Here is a 20,309-nt window from a genome sequence, read left to right as displayed (position 1 = left end):
TGCACACAGTTGCAGCGCCTCCTACAGGAAACTGGTGGAGCTACGCAGAGAACCACGCCGTTCAAAAGCCTTGTTTGGATTCATGTTTTTATAAAACACTGAGGTCCGGACCTCGGTGGGAGCTACGGTCCTGCCTGTGTGATGAATTAAAGCAGCTGTTTGCAACATCTGACCCGTGTTTCATCACCTGTGACCCGATGTGTTCGTCTCCCAGCAGCGATCGACAGGGTGGTGCTGCGGAGAGTGGCGCACAAGCCCGAGGACGCCAGAGAATACGTGTTCGAGGTCGGTTCAGTGTGAAGGCTGACGCTTCCTTTTGTTTCTGTAAGCATTTCCTCCCTGGCTGAGATCCCTCCTTCTCTAATCTGCTCCTCCAGGTGAGCGGTTCTGATGGGTCTGTGTCGACTGTCGTCAAAACTCAGCAGGAGGTGGCAGACCTGACCTCTCAGGTGAAAACCTTAACTGTAATATTAGTAAAAAGCATCTGAATGTTAGTATATTTGGCTGTAGCAGTTGGTTTATGTAGAAAAACATTGAAAAATCAACCAGCAGGAAAAATGAGGGGATTGTTAAAGCATCTGTGTTGAATGATTCACACTTCATTGTGTTTCTGTGCATATTTTTATAAGTAAAATGTATAAAATCACCTTTTTTTCCTCTAATTAACAAGTGGGAAAAGGAAGCTGTTTGAGCGGTCGGCTGTTGTTTCTGTGACGCATCGTTTTTATCAGCGTCTGGTTTCTCTGTCAGCTGTCGCAGGAGTTTCCTGATGAGGGGCTGGAGAAGTTCTTCCCTCAGTCCTTGGAGGTCAACTCCAGGTGAGTCCTTCAGCGCCACAGAAGAAGAGGAATTAATCTTCAGAAGTTTAACAAACGATCACAGAAAGAAGCGGAGTGTTTAGGATGCTGCAGATCTAATACTGCTGATTAATTAGGTCCAAAATGCTTAAAGGATCAGTTTTAGGAATGAAGCGTTATTATATTATTAATAATAATAATAAAGTAAAATATAAAACTTCCCTGTCCAAGTCTGCAGTTAAAGTAGAACATAAAAGAAATACTTCCTTTTTGTGGCAGAGATCTTTTATTATTTATAACCAGGGATGAAACAATCGAACCGGTTTCTGAACACGTCTCATCGAAGCGCTTCATTTGCACCTCCCTTCATTGTTGCCGGCCACAATGACAGGCGGGTGATACGGTAATGAGTTATCATTTCATTTGTCTCTGTTGTCCAAGTGTCTCGTGAACCTTTGGACAGAAAGTAATTATTGGCTGATTGACTTTTGGAGCCTGAGCTAAAAGATCGGAAACATTCAGGTCCAGAGCTACAAACTAAGATGATCAGCTTGTTTTCCTCCTTTGAGCTTCATTTCTCTGTTTGTGTCCTGACCCAGGTACCTGCCGGCCCTGCCCTGCCACGTCCTCCAGCACCCCGCCGTCCAGCTGTTCTTCACCTCCAACGGGCCCCTGTCGCCCCCGTCCTGCTCCCTCCCCGCCGCCCCCACCTGCCCGCTCGCTCCCAGCTCCAGTAAGACTCCCTTCCTTTCTCTGAGCAGTGGCAGAACGTTGAACAATCTGAGGCGTAAATCTTCAGGTGTGTTGTTGGAGTCCATAAAAGCAGGTTTTATGGACGGCAGCAGGGAGATAAAACATGAAATCAGTCGGATCAGAGGTGTGGTTGAGGCAGAGAAAACTGCAGGCAGGATTTTCACTCCGAGTTCTGAGGTGTCGGAGGGAGCGGATCCGATCTATTTCTGTCCGGTGTGGGAATTCGGTGCGGCGTGTTTGTGTTGGGAAGCCCAGAGTGTGGTGACCTCATGTTGGTGTGTGTGTTTGTGTGACTTCATCCCAGGGTGTATTTATAGCGAGCTGTGCAGCATGTCTCCGTGTGTGTGTGTGTGTGTGCCTCTGAATTCGGTCCAAGCTTCTCTGAAACACACCCTTCACCACAATGTGGGCCGGTCCGCCCTGCACCCTGAACCCAGGTCCTCAGGTTTGGACACATGCAGGTCGCTGCAGCCCAGCTCTCACTTAAAGGGACATTTCAAGTTTTATGAAGTGGATTTTTAAAGGAGAGGTTATCCGTTTTCACTATCTTACCTGCAGTAGATACAAGTCAGAGAGATCATCGTAAAATTAAAAACTTTCCTGAAGGAAGTTTTAAACTCAGATCATCTAATCTTAGATTGAAGATCAGTTTGCTGATTTTTTTTGTCTAATAATTTCTCCAAAGGTGAAATCAAAGCTGTGTTTAACAGAGATAAAAAACATCTTTTGCTGCAGTTGGTCGTTGGTTATCCTCACAAGATGAATGTGGTGCAGAAAATAAAATTTATAATGTTTTTACATCGAAGATGGTTTAAAAACTGCCTCAAAGAAATCTGAAAGTTTGAGTCCAGTCTGTCCGTAAAGTATTTTATTGAATTAACCAAATAAAATTATTTTATCTCAGTGAAGAAGTTTTCTCTGATTTAAGATCAACTCTACAGAAACAGATTTCTAATTCTCTTTGGTTTGTCTGTAGAAAGTTAGGAGCTGTTTAATTAAATAAAAAGCTCAATAATTCTCTAATTTATCAGATTTATTCAGTTTCAGAGATGATCTGATGTTGCTTCAGATTAAAGTATTGATTAGATTAATTATTTGTCTTTACTTGTTTGAGAAATTTGTAGAAATGTTTGTAATCGTTAAACTTCTCATCATCGCTGACCTGCTGACCCTGAGCTTCATAAAGACGGGCAGTTTTAATTTGAACTGATGAAGATGAAGATGAGGAGGAGGATCAGGATGAGGAGGAGGATTAGGATGAGGAGGAGGACGATGATGATGATGATTAGGATGATGATGATGGTGATGATAATGATGATGAGGAGGATTATGATGATGATGATGATGATGAAGATGAGGATGAGGACGATAATGAGGAGGAGGACGATGGTGATGAAGATTAGGAGGAGGAGGACGATGATGATGATGATGAGGATGATGGTGATGATGATGATGAGGATGAGAATTAGGATATGGATGATGATGATGATGATGATGATGGTGTTCTCCTGTCCCTCAGATCTGGGCTGCATGGTTCAGTACAGAGGAGCCAACAGGTAAGAATTTGGATTCATCACTTTTTGTCCTCAAACTGACCATCATGAGTTCAACTATTATAAATATTTATTAAAGGGTTACAGTTTATTGTTAAAGCTGCAGGTTTATTAAAGAAAGTCAGTAAGTTATTATATTTTTACCATAAAGACTCGTGCTGTCCCTGTGGAACGAACACGTTGGCACTGAAGGTTCTGTTCGATCCACTATGGATCACGATCCTGAGGTTCTGACAATCCGAGCCGAGCAGCTATATGCCCCTTTCACACCGGCTCTAAAGGCCCCGGCTCCACTCTACTCGGCTCGCTTTGTGCGCGTTTCCATCTGCATTTTTTTGAGGCTGGTCCCTGCTTTTTCGGTACCTGCTTCGGAGTCGGGCCAGTAGGGTCGGCCCTGCTTTCGTTGGTGACGCAAGCTTAGCTCCTGTTCACTCATTGGTTGTGGGTGTGACCAGATGCAAGCATAAAGAGTGAAGGTAGGAATATAAACAACAGCGTTAGCTTACCCTGCAGCGTTTCTGCCGTCTGTCCCCCAGCTGAAGGCCTGTAAAGCCTGAAATCTCCAGCGCAACAATGGCGGCATCCAGAGCCTTTCTTCCACTGCGCCTCTCTTCCTGAAGTCTCAGGAGAATCCCCAGAAGTTTAAAAAACAGCAACAGCACAGGGCCAACGTTGTCCATAGCGCTTCTGTTGTTTACACAACTTGCGCTAAGTTTGTCCCGCCCCCCGCCACATGAGGAGGCGTTCCTCTGCTACCGACCAAACTGGTCGGTGTGAACGCGATGCATTCTTTATCGAGCCGAGCCGAGTAGAGCGGAGTAGAGCCGGACTTCTGAATTAGAGCCGGTGTAAAAGAGGCATTAGTGTCTCATCCAGGTCACTTTAGGCTCAGTTCAGGGTTTTCAGTCTTTTTTTACCTGGCTCTGTTACCGTGGTAACTGACGCTGCTCCGGAGCAGGGTCTGTTTGTTGATGATGATGATGAAGCTTTGTGCCTCCTCTCTTAGGGCGGTGTACAGGGTGGCCAGCGTTCAGCCCGTCGTCAGCACCCACAGCTCCGTGTTGATGCGCTCCACTCCTCACCTCCTGCCTCCCCCTCTTCCTCCCCCCCAGCCTCTCTCCGCGCCCACGAGGAGCTCTGCAGCCGGGGGAGGGGACGCCTCCTCCCAGCCGCTCCACCCGTACCCTCTGCCCCCGTACCTTCACCTGTCCCATCCCCCGCCCCGCTCCCCGTCCCAACCAGCACCGACGCCTCCGGCCCAATCCCAGCCCGGCTCCCCGGAGCAGAACGGCATCCTGGACTGGCTGCGCCGACTTCGGCTGCACAAGTACTACCCCGTCTTCAAACAGCTCACTATGGAGGAGGTAGGTTTTACTCTGTCATCCCTGTCCGTCTAGATTAAATCATAAACAAACAAACAAACCTGTTTCTCTGAACCGCTCCTAGTTTTTAGGGCTGACAGAAGAGGACCTCAACAAGTACGACCTGACCCAGGGAGCAAAGAAGAAACTCAAAACCCAGCTGGAGCTCCAAAAATCAGCAGAGTAAGCTGGAAATAATGTCTGATTTATGTGTCGTGTTTGTCTGAAACCAGCTGAGGAGCTTCGTTTTTCAGCCAGCGGAACATCTCAGCTAGCAGAAAGTAAATCCCAAAACGTAAATGTTTCAGAGCTGCAGGTCAGTGGTGACGCCATGTGGAAGAAATGCATAACGCCCGCCAACTGTTGTGTCAGGGTTTTAGAATAAAATCATCAAATGTTGAGAAGTGACAGAGTCGTGAAAACCTTTAACTGAAGAGTTACGAGTCCTGTTTGTGTTGGGTAATGTCGATTAGCTGAACTGAGTTTCATTAATAATATTTTGCTAACAGACAGACACACAAACAGAGACATGGGCCTCTCAGCAGTGGATGGTAGTGATGGTTTTATTTGCAGGAAGTTATTGCATTAATCTGTGAAAACATTAACATAATGTACTCTTAGATAGGCTTTGTTTGGCCAAAGCTTCCCTCCGTTAACAGAAACCCAGCTGATTTGGGACGGAACCGGCTCCAGCAGACCATAAACCGTCAATATTTAACCAGCTGATGGCGGCTGCAGGAGATAAGATTTTCTCAAGCAGCAGGAAGTCGTGTGAAAACAAAAGGAACGTGCAGGAAATGCACTGATTATAAACTCCTGTGGATACGTTCCCATTATGTCTTGATTGTGTTTCCGTTCCCAACATCAGCAGGTTTTCAGGCAGGCGTGTGTGTGTGTGTGTGTGTGTGTGTGTGTGCTTAAACTGCTGGCAGAAAGTGGAAAGTTCCTCCAGCGGTTTTTCCAGACGGATTAATTTGTTCGAGTAGCAGCTGAGAGACACAACAGCTGGGAAATGTCTCCCCCTGGTGGACAGAAAAGGCATAAAACCATTTTCACTTATTGAAATAAAAACTGAAACGTGTCATTGTTTGTGTAAAAGACAGGACAGCTGAATGCAGATACGTTCCCTGACCCGTTTCCTGTTGTCCTCAGCAGGGAGATGATGAAGATGGAGAAGCGACCCTGCGGGGGCATTGCCAGGGTGACCCCTTCCAGTCACATGGGACCCCCGGCTCATCCCTCCTCCGCAGGTAAAACCTGCCGCCGTTTGGATCAAAACTTCTCAGGAAAAGCATCACCCATTCTGAGATCCTGTTTAGTTTCTTCATCTCTGTTGAAGTCTCGACACAAAGTTAAAAACGAGTTTTTTTTCCTGCTTTTATTTGAGAATTTGACGAAATGTTTTTGAGTTTCATACTGTTGATGGTCACATTATTTGAAATAATATAAATTTAGCTACATATTCACTGAAGTCTGTCACATGACCTGTGATGTCACTCCCACCATGAGCTGAACTTTCAGAACTAGCCGTGTGATGACAGCAAAGCTTTGTGAAAGTTTTAGGTTTTTAAACTCCAGGAGTCCTGGAAGAGCCAAAAATACCCACAATGCACCGCTTTGTTTACAAACGCGCCCTGCCATGTTTTGCAGGAGATCTGCATGTGGAGGTGGATGGTGTCCCGCTCCACCACCCGGTGTCTGCAGACTGCAGCTCGTCCTGCTCGCCTCGGACGCCGCAGTGCTGCGACCCGACCTTCGACAGGAGCCGGGACGCTCACAGGCGTAAGTTTTCTGACGGAGACGATGCAAACCCGTTTGGGCTGAGGTCGTTCGGACCGGACCCCCCTCAGGTTTGGATCAGTCCTCTCTGGTTCTGTTACAGGTGTGTTGGCTCCAGATGGTTCAGAGAAGGACCGGTCCTGCCTCTTCATCCTGAACTCCACCTGCCCCGCCGGGTCCAGTCGCCCCACCGCCCAGGTCCTCCCCGTCCAGACGGAGCCAGCTCCTCCTCTTCCTCCGTCCTGCTCCTCCCACCCTCCCTTCGGCCTCCTGCAGACCCCCTTCCCGGCCCGGATCCTCACCGCCCCCCGGAAGCCCAGGCCCGCCCCGCTGTCCACGGAGGACAGGACTAAGGTGCTGGGAGCGGTTTCGGTCGGAGCAGGCTTTGGTTCGGGTCCTGGGGTGGGGGTGGGGGTGGGGGTCGGGGTGGCGGCGAGGCTGGAGAGCCAGTTCACAGGCCTGACGGTGGACGGGCCCTCCGGGCTGCAGGAGGCGGGGCTTTGTCGCGGTCTGATGGTGGAGACGAGTTCTGCTCTGACCTCCACCTCCAACAGCCTCCACCACGTCTCCCAGCCCCCCCTCCTCTTCCACCTGTCCTCCTCTCCGTCAGGTTACTATTCCTACCCTCCCTCCTCCTCCTCCTCTTCCTCCACCTGCACCTCCAGGTCTGGCAGCTCTGGAGGTGCAGGTGGTTACGTTTCCATGGCAACGACGAGCACCGTCCCCGTGGCTGCGGTCCCCGGTAACAGTTACTACCAGCCCACCTCCAGCCCCGCCCCCTCTGCCTGCTCCGCCCCTTCCTCGGATCAGAGTCCGGCTCACAACCCCTCCACGTGTGTCTGCAGCTCCTGCGGTTGCCGTGGTAACTGCGGCGCCTACGGGGCGTTGCCTGGGTACGCAGCCGCCGGCTACCTGCAGCCGTTCTCCAGCGGGCCGCCCCTCTTCACCCTCGGCCCCCTCCTCCACCTCAGCCCCTTCGTGGCCCCGTCCAGCGCCGCCGGCCCCGTGGCCCCTCCCTTCCCCTACCCGATGATGGTCCCGCCCCCGCTCTACCGCCACAGCCCCACGTCACATGACCAGCAGCAGGGCTTTGGCTTCTACCAGCCTCACGGCCTCATGGGAAACCAGAAGCGGGCGGCGGGGAACGTGTCGTGTTACAACTGCGGCGCCAGCGGACATCGAGCCGACGAGTGCAAACAGCCGCCGATGGACTCCACACCGCAGGGTGAGTCTGAGGGTCGGGGCGGGAATATTATTGGATGTACAGCTACAACCAATCAGCCAATGGAGTCAATCTGATTCAAGATGACGGCCACAGCTAACTGACTTCAAGCTGTGACCAAAAACAGCTGAAATTATTGCTGTTTCTTCACATTTAAAATATATTTTTTATTAAAGATGATCACATAAATAAGTTCATTTATGTTTATTTACAGCACAGACTCCAAGTTTTATATAAATATTTATATTAATACAGTTCTGAAATGCGGGTACGCGCTCAACGTAAACAAAGCAATTTTATCTGCATATTTTACTCCATAAATCTGAGCAGAAATACGTCCGTCGCTGTAGTTGACCTGGTTTCTGTAGGTAAACAAACACGTGCACGTCAGCAGCTGGTCACAGGAGACGCATGTGGCACATTTTGTTTATTTCTGATCTTTAATCTTTTTCTGCTTTAATGAAGATTAAACTCAGTTAACAGGAGGGTTTGTTCTGTTTACGCTCGTTAAGAATCTTTATGCAACAATTAAATTAAGACAGATTTTATCTGTTGGAAAAAGTTCAAATGAGCCACAAGCTTCTGTGTGTTTGGCTCAATGTTCTCTGATGATGATGGCGTTCATCATGGCCGCTGTTTCTCTGCAGGGACGTTTCGGCTGAAATACACGCCTCACTCTCAGAGTAAAGACTCGGGGGACTGAGCGGCGGCCATCTTTGGCCACGTCCGTTGCTGCAGCGAGCGGAGAGAACCGGACTCTTCAGAACCCTGAAAGAAACTCCACAGACGTTTGTGTTCATCGAGCTTCGGTTTGGTTTCAGTATTAACCTTCCTTTGACTGAATCAGACAGGCGTTCTCGTGCCTTTTTTCTACAAATGGAGAGCGTTTTTTTTTTTTTTTTAAACTGAACATTTCAGATAAAAGTTTTAGGTGACGATGCAATTAAACTCAGAGGTTTAAAGGAGCAGCAGGAAACACTACAATCCTCAACTTTTGTGGGAAAAAAGCCATGAAGCATTTCAGATCCCAAACGGATGGTTGGACCAGAACTTGATGTCCAGGTCAAAGATCTCATCCAGCTGCTGTGTTCTGACTGATAGGAAACCTGATCCTGAAAAATGTAACTAAAAACTGAATGCAGTGATTTTCAGATTGAATAAATCCAAATTTTATTCACAGTTCATGGTGAACATCAAATGTTGAAACTAAGAACGTTGTCCCATTCTGTCTGTTCAACAGTCCTGGATGGGAGGCGCTAATGCACCCCCATACCATCAGAGAGGCAGGCTGACCTCAGAACAGTTCTCCTCTTTGGTCCAGAGGAGACACATCTGTTCACATTTGGCTTCTTCTTTGCCTGATAGAGCTTTAAGCAGCATTTGTGGACGGCACGGTGAACCAGAACCAGCCTTGACCTTTGACCTCAGAGGTTTCAGGACTTCTGCCCATCGTTCCTTCTTTAGATTCAGCCTCTAAAAGCTCGTTTTATGTCCAGTAACAACTTCTCTTTGTTTTCAAAACAAAGGTACAAGTTCTTAGTTTCAACATTTAATCTGTGAATAAAATCTGGGTTGCTGAGATTTACAAATCCTTGTTTGGTTGTGTTTACGGTTTACACAACGTCCCAGCAGTGCCTGTTTTTAACGACTCGTTGTTTCTGCAGCCTTTCTACCTCTTGAGCGCAGCTGAAGGTAAAACGGGTCTGAAGTTTACATCCAGGTGCCTGAATGTTTCTTGTTCTCAGTCCAGCAGGAGCGCCGCTGCCTGGTTTTATATTTTCAGCCGTCACGCAGGATGAATGTGAGCGGCGCTGAGTCAGAGGACGGATCAGGAGGTGATCTAAGGGTCCGCCGGTGGGCCCGGTCTCTGGGCAGGACCCAGGACAGCTGGTCCATCACGTCTCCGTGCCCCCGGAGGGTACGGGGCAGGAAAAGGGAGGTTTTATTTAAAAGTTTGTGTTTGTTTGAAACAAGTCTGACAAAAAAAAACAAACTAAAAATGTTGACTTTGATTGTAATTTCTTCGGGCTTGGATTTGTTTTGTTTTGCGCTCCACCGTGCACGTCGCTTCGTTTTTATTAAAGTTTACTTCTTTTCTTTTTTCCAACTACTTGTGTGCAAATTGTTCAGATAGATTATAAATGTTAAATTTTATAATGCCCTCTGTGTTTTAACCTTTATTTCATCGTGACGTTTCAGGAAAACATGTTGGAATAAAACAAATCTTTAAGCTTCTTTAATGTTTTTACCTTTTATTTAAAAAAGGATCAAATTTAACTCCAGTGGGTTTGATTGTGCAGCTTTAATTGACTTTAGTCATGAAACCTTTTTTAAAACCTGCAGTTAATTAAAGCAAAGTCTTAATTCTCCCTAAAACTAAAATGTTGGTTCATCTTTTAGAAATACTAATTCTAACCTCTGAGGTCAGTTTTTTTTTTTAAAAACATCTTTATTTTTGGTACCTGCTGCTGAACGATAAAGGTGAAGGGTAACATGTTGGCCATTAGAGTCAATCCAGTTCAAGATGGCTGCCACAGCTAGTTGACATTAACTCTGTCAGATATTGAGCTCAGACATGGTGTGGTAGCAGCTCAAGGTTTGATCAAAACTGTTTTCTCAGCAGAAGAAGAACCAACTGGACTCCTTGGTTCTGGAAGACGTTCCACCTCTCATCCAAAAGGCTCCTTCGGTTCTGATTGGTTGGCCGCTCCAGGATCACAGCAATCGGGCCGTCAGGGTCACATGACCCGGCCCTCCGTCCTGAGAGCCGTTCAGGTCACATGACTCCAGGTGTGGACGAGTCCAGGCCGGCCTGCAGGTAAGGTGAGGTGAAACGTCTTCCAGAACCAAGAGAAGTCTGGCTGCTTCTGTTGAGCCACTTATCGGAGGGCGATAAGCATTCCTTCGTTAAAGGTTTGCTTTAACAGATGATTGGTCAGCTGAACACATGATGGCAGACTGCTCTTCTGCTCTGAACACATTCAGGTCACAGATGTTTTAGTGTTACTGAAAAGCCCCGAATCTCCTCTGCAGAAAGCAAAGAGTTAATTCAGTGGCATCCAGAGGGAGGGACATGTTCAGGTTTACAAATGTCCAAATGTCCTCCAGAGAGGACAGATTTGAACTACTGGTAGTCAGGAGGAAAACCTAAAGCAGCTCTAAACTTTAGTTTTCTCAGTCTTGGAAGAAGCTGAATTATTTGTTTTTGGATATTAGCAGCCATGAGATTCTTACAGCTGTTCAGTCAGTTGCAGTTTGCAGTTTCTCCACCAGGTGTCCCCACAGCCTTCAGGCTTCACCCGTCCTCCTGACTACCAGTAGTTCCTGAACATCTCCCTCTTCATGCTACTGAATTCACTCTTTGCTTTCTGCAGAAAACATGGAGCTTTTCAGTGAAACCAAATGTGAAAGGCTGGAGCTGATTAAGTTAAAGTTTATAAAGTAATTAGTTTCCCTGGTAGTCAGAAGGATGAAGCTATGGTCTCTCTGCACACAGCCCCTGTCAGACTGTTTCATTTTGAAGGAAATTAAACCTCTAACCCACATTTATTTGCTGTGTTCAGAGCAGGAGAGCAGTTTGTGTTCATGTGTTCAGCTCGGAGCCAAGAACATCAATGTCTGCTGCACAATAATTCCCCAAACAAGTGATTTCATGTTAAAACAATGTTTGCCTCAAACTTTCCACAGTTTTAAGAAGCAAAGCAAACATCTGGACTTTTGTGTTTAATGCTGCAGTTTGAGGAGTTTTTACTTTTAGATTCTCCAAATGTTGCTTGAATGTTTGTACAAGAAAAGAATTTAAACCGTTATTACCAGGTTTTGTTGCTGAATTCTTGTTTCTTTCTGCATTTTATGAACTCATTTAGGTGTAAAGATGAAACCAGAAAAGTTCCCTGCAAACAGGTAAATCAGGAGCTAAAAACAAACTGTTTTTCCCTTTTTTATTGTTTACAAAATACCAAGATAAACAGTAAAGCAGGCTGCTGAGTGTGAGAGACAGAGGAGCAGGCGGGACAGGAAGCGTTTCAACAAAAGCTCCACCCCTCCATAACAAAACACACAACAAACAAACAAACAAACAAGCCAGGCAGCCAAGATGTTATATAATCAAATCACATTAAATAAAAAAAAGAATCAAAACCAACAATAATACTTCGATATAAAGCAGCTAAACCTCAGAACGTTAAGATGGAGGACCAGGACAACCGGACAGGAAGTGTGACGATCCGGCACTAAAAAAAATTAAAATAAAAGAAGCCTGGGCAGAGATTTGATCAAAATTAACAAAAAAAAAAAAAATGATAACGACCCATCCTCTTATTTTACAGAAACCCAATCCGAGCTCAGCTCGTCTACTTGGTTACACTCAGAAATCTGCAGGTCAAAGAAAGGATTCAGCTGTTAAACGTTTTCTGTAAACTACACTAGTCTGTTCCAGGAGCCAAGAGGCGGGGAGGGAAAGATAAAAAACCAAACAGGTCCAAGACGTTAAAGATCCGCTCAATCGGAATTAAAACCCAAACATGGATCCAAACGCCGGCTGGTTCTGACGATTAATGGTTTCGGCTGATGTTGGTTTAAAAGCAGCTGAGGAGACTGTAAACCAGTTCAACCAGAGAGGCCAAAGAGCCGCGGATGGACCCGACTCTCTCTGCGGTTCTGGGTGAAGTTCTACACCAGATCTGACCCGAACCATCCGTTAGCAGTTTGTACCTAGGAGCTTAAAAGAGGTGCATGATGGGAAAATGTGGGAAGGGGGGGGGCTAGAAACTACCAGAGTCCCAAGTTAGCAGGCCGGGTGGAGGGGAGGAGCTTCACGGGGCGGCGGGCGCGGCGCCGAACGTCTCCTGCGAGGCGTAGAGCGTGTAGAGGTAGCCGTCGGCGTCCCGCTCTCGCTCGTACACGTCGGAGATGGGCGCCGACACGGACACCATGCTCTGTCCGTTGACCAGCAGGAAGAAGGCCTGGTTGCTGTTCAGCTGGAGGCGCCTCCTGGTGGGGAAACGAAGACATGACGGTCAGAATGAGGAGCGAACCGAGCTCAGACGGTCTCTCTGAGGTCTTCAGATCATTATATAAAGATTAAAACTCAGTTTGGAGGAGAGTTCCGTCTGTTCCACAAAGATACTAAAAAACAGAAGTGCTTCAACTCGAGAACATTTAACTTTTCTACCTCAGAGTGACTCAGCAGTAACAACCGTCCAATCAGAAAACAGGTGGTTTTGTTGCATTAAACAGCTGAAATAATGATAATCTGTTGTAATTCTGAATGTTACTGTCTCCTCACAGACAGAGCGTCCATCCATGAAGCTCCTCGGTTTGAAGACAAACAAACCAGGAAGATAAAATCTGTTCTACAACCTCAACAGTCTCTGAACTCAATCTGAGCAACAATTTACAAGTTTGGGCTTCTTTTCCCTTTCATCTGAGGCCGTGAAAAAAAACAAGGAAAGAGGGAAAGTTGGAGAAGAGAAGAGAAACAGGGAGGAGAACTGAGGAGAACCTGATGATCTTGATGAGTTCTCCCATGTTCACGTGGTCCGGAACCAGGAACTTGATCTTATCCAGGACGGGGAGCTGCTTTTCTCCGTTGTACCTCTCAATGATCACCTACAGAACGAACACATCAGCAGATCTTAAACTGTTCTGGGAACAACCAGCAGCGGTCCGGTTAACAGAATGCATATCGCCCGCCGCCGTGCCTGCCAGACTTTTAGACCTGGAATCATCTTACGTTGACAGATGATGGCGTTGGAGCCATTTTGGAGCGATCTCATGCTAACTCCCACGCTCTGTCTGAGCTCGGGGTGTGTGTCGAGTATGACGCTCAGCTACTACCACTCCAAACTCCAGCTCAGATCTGGAGCTAAAATTTGTTGTAGCAGCAGCTGATCCTGAGCCCCAACTTCTGACAAATCACAAAATCTTTGTTAGAAACTCTGATATGAAAGACGGCGGGCGATATGCATTCCTTCAAGGAAAGCTGCTTTCAGTTTTTAACAAATACATCAAGCATGTATTTCAATATGAACTCTTCTGTAAAAGTTGAATTTGTTTGAGTTTAGAACCAGTTTAATCTTTAAAACAGGAGCTCAGAAACATGCAGGTCTGTTTCAGTGAAGCGGGATCGTCTGTAAAGACTCGCGCCGCCTGAGTGGAGTCGTTTTACAGCGACGCGGCGGTTTAGAACCCCAGGAGGCGGCAGATGGCGAGCAGCGCTGACATTCTATCTGAAGGCAAGCAGGTGAAACTCCAGGTGCGCTTCAAGAACCGACAAACTTCTGAGTCGGCCCTCGGATCTTTACGGTTCCCTCCCATGCTGCCGGGATCTCCTGCGATCTTGATTAGTTCTCCAGGTTTTCCGAAGGTCTTTCCAAGTCTTCTGACTTTTCTTGTGTCCAGTGCCGGACAGGTTTTAATTTTCTCTGCTGAGCTGATCAACGAGTCATTCAGACAGAAAAACACCTGAAGGACAAACGAATGTCTCGGCCCTCTTCTGCTTCTCCTGCTGGGGATGCTCAGAACTGGACTGAATTCATATTCATTAAGAAAAAAATAAAATAACTTTGGAAAGGCCGTCAAAAATCTGGAGAACTATTCATCGTTGGAAAGTTTACAGGAAAAACTAAAGAATTTAAACTTTTGCACACATCTATATTAATCAAACCTTTTAAAACCAGCTGGTAACCCAGACTGTTCAACAAAAATGATGAATCGAAGCCAAATAAAACTGAAAATCTGCATTTTAGAGCTGAGAGCTTTAAAAAAAGCATCAGGAAGCCTGAGGTGAAGTTTTCTGCAGCAGGAAGTTGGTCTCCCCTTCCTGTGTGATTTGGTGAACAGAGTTTTTAAAATCCTTCATGATTCTCAGCTCGAAGGTTGTAAAGTGAAGTAAAAAGCAGCTGGACTCACGGGGATCTTGTCGGGGTGCATTTTTCGGATGTTTTCTGCTTCTTGTACCCTCTCCTCTGAAAACAAACACAGTGAAGAAAGATTCAGTCGGGTTGGATTTGCAGAAAGAAAAGAGTTACCAAACATCGTCTCTGTGGTTCAGCAGCTTTATTCCGGCTGCCACCCACAAGGATGATTACCTCGTTATGTCGACGCTTTAATCCACTCCTTTCCTGATCAATCACTACAGCCCACTGTCAAAAGGTGAGCGATAATGTTTGTAATCATGTCTCTGTGGGTGTTTGTTAGCAAAATATCTTAATTTTCTGTGTTTCAGGCCTCGCACATTATTTCCGCTGCCCATAACGTCGCCACCGCGTTTCTGATTTAACGTTTCCAGACGTTTTGGAGGCTGCGTTCTGCCGTTCATCACCACCGTCCTAAAAACATCCGGTTCTCTCAACCAAGATGAGGTTTCATCCCGAGAACGCTCGTCTCAAAAAGAGACCCAGGTTTGGATCAAACAAACTGCTTGCTTTTCTGTGACTCATGTGAAAATGCAAACAGGCAGATTAAACACGGCTGAACTTTGACCATTCGGACTCCACCCGAACTTGGTACCATTAACAACACCAACCTGACCTCTACAGTGGGTTCGAACAGCAACTTGAACACCGGAGAGCCTTGTTTTTAGATCCTGCTGATCCTCAGTTCCTGCTGTTTCCAACCGTAAGAACATCTGATTAAATCAGCTGATCACAAACTGTTTGTTTTTCTCAGAACATGATAAAGTCGGGGAAATGTAAAACGCCACTTCATGATTGAATTTCAGTCAGGAACAGAGAAGATTGGAACATTTCAGTCTCCCGTGAGCTGGAAAACACAAACAGCCTCTGAGTCACCAATAATCAGCCAAAAAGAGGAAGAAGGAGCAGATGGAATGGGAAGGGTTTTTTACCATTTCTGTTATGTTGATAACCAGGAATTAACCAGCACCACTCAGACTGTCAGGGAATTACAGAAACACGTAAATATCAAACTCGACACACGGTCTTCGACTTCACTGTTCCTCAAAAGTCCAGCAGGTTCAGAGACAAACCAAGAACCAACTAAATGATTTGTGCAGAAGAGTCCAGAAAGAAGGCCAACTTCTGGTTCCAGAACAGCTCAACTCTGAGTAGCTTTACCTCGAGTTAAGAGTGTGGTACAACAAAAAGCCAGAATCAAGAAAGCCCTGATTTATCATCACAGCCTCAGGAAAACATGGCACCATGTCTTACAGTAATTTCATATTTTTCACATTTATATAAGGAGTTAAATAATTACAGAAATTAAATTTGCCACATTCCTTTAAAAAGCTGATTAGTGAAAAAGATCCAATCTGTTGAACTGAAGAATCGCCTGCAGTTCTGTGACGATGTGGAAACTGAAGGAACTTCCTTCCAGGACCTCAGTGACTCGTGACAAAACCCAGAAGTGTCTGGACTAATTTGAGTCGTCCAATCAGAACAGAGCTTGCTGTGCTTCCGTCACAGCACCACAACGAAGAACAAACCGGTTCAGAGATAACCAGCAGCCTTTTAAACGTTAAAATGTTATCTGCAAACGGGCTTCGTGTGCATTTGGTTTATTTAAGCTTCATCTTCTGCTGCCTGAAAATGAGATTCTGAAAGCAACAAAATAACTTTAGAGTTAGTTCCAATTAAAGAAAATATTTAAACAAACATCTGATCTAGGTGAGGAAACCACCTCCCATGTCGTTCTGCTTCGATCTCCATCAGATTCAAAATGAAGAGCTGCCATCAAGCAGCTTGTTTCAGGAGGGAGGAGGTTTGTAGAAAGAGAAGCAGATTTACTTCAGAGTCTGATCAACTCTTCCCTCTCTTCTGGAACAGAAACCGCAGAGTTTCTTTAAACTCCGATTTGACTAAACCTGCCTCAGGGGGAACCAAACATCAACACAAAGGTTTGGTTCTGAACTGGTTCTGTGGATTCAGCTGTCGGCAGCGAGGATCGTTTCAGTCCTGTGAGTCAGGGTGGTTTCGTGGACGTGACCCGGTGTTTAACTTTGCTGGCTTGCCCTCGTGCGCGCGTTGAGCAAACCTGGACCAGTTACGTGGAGGCGGTTATTTTTAGTCATTCTAGGAAATATGTTCTCAGAGCTGCAGAAACAGATTCACGGTCGTTTCTGTCGCACAATCTACACACAACACGTTTCTATTCATTTACAAAGAAAATATAAAATAATCATTAAATATTTAAAGCTCAGTGGTACAACTTGTCCTGCAGGTGTCTCCTCTTTAGGAGGTTTTATTTCAGTTTCAATAAGAGGCTGACAGATTTTCCTTTTTCTTTTTGTAAACTAATACATAAGATACACACCTTAAAGCTTAAAGTGCACCTTTCCTCGTCCCTGACAGGTTTAAAACACCTGAAAACAATCCAGTGCCATGACTTTATGAAACATAAACAAACTGATGTATGTTGAACTTTAAAAAAACAAAAACAGTTGACCTAATTGTTACTGAGACTTGAGTCTTACTGCATTAAACAGAAGAACTTAGTGATCCTACGTAGAAGCTGTTCCTGAACCTTTTTATTATAATCAGAAATCATAACAAATAAATAGACATTAAAGTTAAAGTCTAAATGTTTGGTTGTCTTTCATAAAGAAGCCCATTTTCACCACCTAAACAACAACAGACGTCCTAATTATGAGTTTTAAAGTCATCAAACAAAAAAAAGTCATCCGAATCTCATAATTATGACTTTAAATCTCAATACAAGACTTTGTATTCTAAAGAAACTATATGATATTTAATGTCATCATGTGAAACAAAGTTAAATTACAAGATAAAGTGAAAACAATTACTTTAAATCTTATAATTATGACATATCATTCCACTTGTCTTGTCTTTTTGGTGGCAGAAATAAGCTTTAATATTCTTTTTAAACTCCTCTCTCCTCCCATCCCCCAATTCTGCAGCTCTCAGATCTGCATTTCGACACCACTTTGTTTATCTGCCAAGAAAACACTGAAGAGGATCAAAAACCTGAAGCATTCAGCCAAATCGTCACCTGTTTCACATCTAAAAACTCACAGGAAAGACGTGAAACTCACTAAATTCACTTTAGTTTAGACGTAGAGGATAAAGTGAGAAGCAAGGGAACAACCAAGTCTTTACATTAACTCTGGGATTCAGCTGAATCACATAAACAGAAAGAGACAAAAGAATAAAACACCAACCTACCGAATGGCTTTCTTTGTTTGTAGGTTAGCTGGAAGTGAGAATACATGATGCGGCAGCAAGCTAGCAGCTAGCAGCGTTAAAAACCGAAGGAACGACGAGCTCAAAAAGCGACTGAACCAAAACTAAAAACTATTTTCAGAAATATCCGTGACTGCTGCCGCGCTGGAAGCTTCTCTGATAAAACAAAAATATAATAATAACAATAAAAACACGAAGGGGCGAATAGGAGTTCAGCGCCGGTTTAATGTCGTCGCTTCCTTCTTAGCTTCCGAGTTCTGCCTCTGTTTTTATCGGCACGAGCTCGAAGCGAGCAAAACAAAGCTGTCAGCTGACCTCTGACGTCACAGCCCGCTGACCAATCCGATTCGAGTGGATTCAGTTCGGGTTAATTCAAAGTTCAGCTTCAGTGAAATTAAAGAAAGTTTATTTATCAGTATAATATAATAATCTAAAAAAAATACTCCTGTAGGAAGGACAATCTGTTTGCATGCTATCAGAATGCAGCCTGGAAGCATAAAAACAGATTTTCACTGAAATATATGAGTGATTTTAGGGTTTTTAAAGATATTTTTTAACTTTCAGGTTGTTCTGTTTCTGCTGCTCTACTGCGCCACCTGGTGGATTTCTAACGTGTAAACTTCAACCTTTAAAGCTGTGGACGGTAACTTTTATAAAAAATAATATAATGTTTAAAAAATATATATATTTGTTAAAACTGTCCCTATGTCCTGGCAGCAGAATATGAGACAGGTTGAAGATTGCTGGTGTGCTGCAGATGTGTTAATAATTTGCTGTTAGCACTAAGAAAAGATCAACTAACAATAAATTACTGGATTAATCTTCTAGGAAATAGACCCAACACTAGACAATCTAAAACCATGCTGTGAAAAAAAAAGAAAGATAGCTTTGGGTGGGTGATTAAACAGAAAACAAAATAAATTCAAGTAAATAACCTGGATGTTAGTCAAATAGTACTTCTACCAATTAAACCACCTGGGATTCTTCCAGATGCAGCAGTTGATATGACAATAATGGACAAGGAAAAGGACAAAAGATTCATATTTAATTCATATACAGTACAAGAGTATATAAATAAATATTATAATTATGTACAAATTTATACAGATGCATTAAAGACATCAACAGTGAAAGTAGGAGTTGGATATATAATACCAGAATTTCTTGTATAAGTAAGGAGAATAACAAATTATGTTTCAGGAAACACAGGGGAGATGGTAGCAGAATTATTTGCAATAAGTAGAAGAAACAAGACCGTTAAAGACAATCATCTGCTCTGATTCAGGTTAAACACTCATCAGTTTGCAGAAGAGTCACTCAGAAGGTAGAGCAGACATTTTACTGGAGATACAACAAACATTCAGAATTAAAATGATGGCATATATTTATGGATACCAGCACACGCTGGGGTCAGAGAGAACAAAGCAGCAGACAGGACAGCAAAAACAGCCTCCATCAGTAAGTCACAACCATCATGAAACAGAAATTTAACGGAAAATGGCAAAAACAAAAGCAGAGAAGATAACAAAGGAAGGTGGTTTTACAGGATTCAGAGAGGAATGGGAGAAATAAGAGCAGCAGGGAGGAAAAATTAATAACCAGACTAAGGTTATGACACACAGGACTTAATAGCACATTATTTAGAATCCAAAAAAGACAATGCAGGTCAATGTGATCACTGTGGACAAGAGGAAACAATAAAACATGTCATGTTGGTCTGTCAGAAATATGAACAACACAGAAAATGTATATTAGATGAAGCAGAAAAATATAATAAACATCTTACATAAAAAATCAAGAAGTATTCGAATTATTATATGTTTTTTTTATGAAAATTAAAGTTGATTAATAAAATATGAGCACATAAATATTTTGAGTCACACTCCGTGCCAGTAGGTGGCGGTAAAGAGCACCTTCCGGTTCTGCCATTAAACTTTACAAGAAGAAGAAGAAGCCAAGAACAGGAAGATGGTTTTATAAAATTCAGGGAAAAGTAGGAGAAAAAAGAAATGGAAGAAGAAATAGAAAGGAGGAAAGAGTGATAGCAAGGTTGAGATTTGGACATACAGGACTTAATTATACACTTTATAAAATACAAAAGCATAATACTGGCAAATGTGATTATTGTGGAAAATACGAAACCGTAGAACATGTTATATTAGAATGTCATAAATATAGAAAAGAAAGAAGATATATGAGGAGAGAGTTTGAAAAAATTAAGGAAAAGGTTCATTTAACAGATATTTTGAGGAAGAATTTGGGGAGTAAACATATTCAAAAAATTATTAGGTTTTTAAAGAAAACGAAATTATTTCATAGAATTTTATTATAGTAGGTGTGTTTGTGAATGTGTGTATGATATAGATAGGTAGAATACAAAGTTGGGTATAAGTATATATAATCGAGTGCGTGTGTGTATGTGTATAAGTATATTTATATGTATAGGTATATAGGTATTTTTTTATTATATATATATATATATCCATAAATACATCAAGGACAAGGCCTCAACAGACAATGTACTCAGCGAATGACTCAGACAGTGGGGAACAGAGGACGAGGTGCTGGAAGTATCATCATGGGAGGACAAGCCCTTACATGGGATGTACCACCGACAAATAACTGAAGTGGCTGATATCGGGAAATCCTACCAATGGCTGGAAAAAGCTGGACTCAAGGACAGC

At 44.1% G+C, this 20,309-nt stretch overlaps 2 protein-coding genes and 1 long non-coding RNA gene across 5 annotated transcripts in view; 2 read left to right on the top strand and 1 right to left on the bottom strand.

Moving 5' to 3' along the window:
- Window positions 1-8,757, top strand: part of zcchc14 (zinc finger, CCHC domain containing 14) — a 19,326-nt gene extending 10,569 nt beyond the window's left edge. Inside the window, exons 4-14 of one of the 3 annotated variants that reach the window (XM_017439790.3) lie at window positions 218-285; window positions 378-449; window positions 751-818; window positions 1,397-1,530; window positions 3,070-3,106; window positions 4,110-4,467; window positions 4,550-4,647; window positions 5,617-5,714; window positions 6,115-6,246; window positions 6,347-7,468; window positions 8,113-8,757. In XM_017439790.3, coding sequence (XP_017295279.1) covers window positions 218-285; window positions 378-449; window positions 751-818; window positions 1,397-1,530; window positions 3,070-3,106; window positions 4,110-4,467; window positions 4,550-4,647; window positions 5,617-5,714; window positions 6,115-6,246; window positions 6,347-7,468; window positions 8,113-8,168 — 2,243 coding nt within the window. In that variant the 3' untranslated portion in view covers window positions 8,169-8,757. Of the gene's footprint in view, window positions 1-214; window positions 286-377; window positions 450-750; window positions 819-1,396; window positions 1,531-3,069; window positions 3,107-4,109; window positions 4,468-4,549; window positions 4,648-5,616; window positions 5,715-6,114; window positions 6,247-6,346; window positions 7,469-8,112 lie in introns of all 3 variants that reach the window. The other 2 variants (XM_017439791.3, XM_017439788.3) reach the window with 2 other exon arrangements.
- Window positions 8,758-8,776: 19 nt separating this feature from the next.
- Window positions 8,777-15,400, top strand: LOC119617452. Its single transcript, XR_005233729.1, has 4 exons — window positions 8,777-10,288; window positions 11,332-11,368; window positions 12,755-14,620; window positions 14,694-15,400. It is a non-coding gene; the product is annotated as an uncharacterized LOC119617452 (long non-coding RNA).
- map1lc3b (microtubule-associated protein 1 light chain 3 beta) lies at window positions 11,393-17,899 on the bottom strand. Its single transcript, XM_017439798.3, has 4 exons — window positions 17,608-17,899; window positions 14,378-14,433; window positions 12,969-13,075; window positions 11,393-12,457 (listed from the first exon to the last, which is right to left on the bottom strand). The coding sequence occupies exons 1-4, from the start codon at window positions 17,651-17,653 to the stop codon at window positions 12,280-12,282; spliced, it is 387 nt and encodes a 128-aa protein (XP_017295287.1). The 5' UTR covers window positions 17,654-17,899; the 3' UTR covers window positions 11,393-12,279.
- Window positions 17,900-20,309: the final 2,410 nt, after the last annotated feature.

Source organism: Kryptolebias marmoratus, linkage group LG11 (assembly GCF_001649575.2).
Source record: "Kryptolebias marmoratus isolate JLee-2015 linkage group LG11, ASM164957v2, whole genome shotgun sequence".
Classification (NCBI taxonomy): domain Eukaryota; kingdom Metazoa; phylum Chordata; class Actinopteri; order Cyprinodontiformes; family Rivulidae; genus Kryptolebias; species Kryptolebias marmoratus.
The sequence above is the reverse complement of the archived record's forward strand: the minus strand, read 5'-3'. Positions and strand labels throughout refer to the sequence as shown.

What these genes read in the sequence shown, in the direction of transcription:
- map1lc3b (XM_017439798.3), bottom strand. Translation starts at nt 17,653, where the DNA reads ATGTATTCTCACTTCCAGCTAACCTACAAACAAAGAAAGCCATTCG. An exon ending in CAAACAAAGAAAGCCATTCG is followed by an intron (nt 14,434 to 17,607) that starts GTAGGTTGGTGT and finishes GTTTGTTTTCAG; the next exon opens with AGGAGAGGGTACAAGAAGCA. An exon ending in TGCACCCCGACAAGATCCCC is followed by an intron (nt 13,076 to 14,377) that starts GTGAGTCCAGCT and finishes TTCGTTCTGTAG; the next exon opens with GTGATCATTGAGAGGTACAA.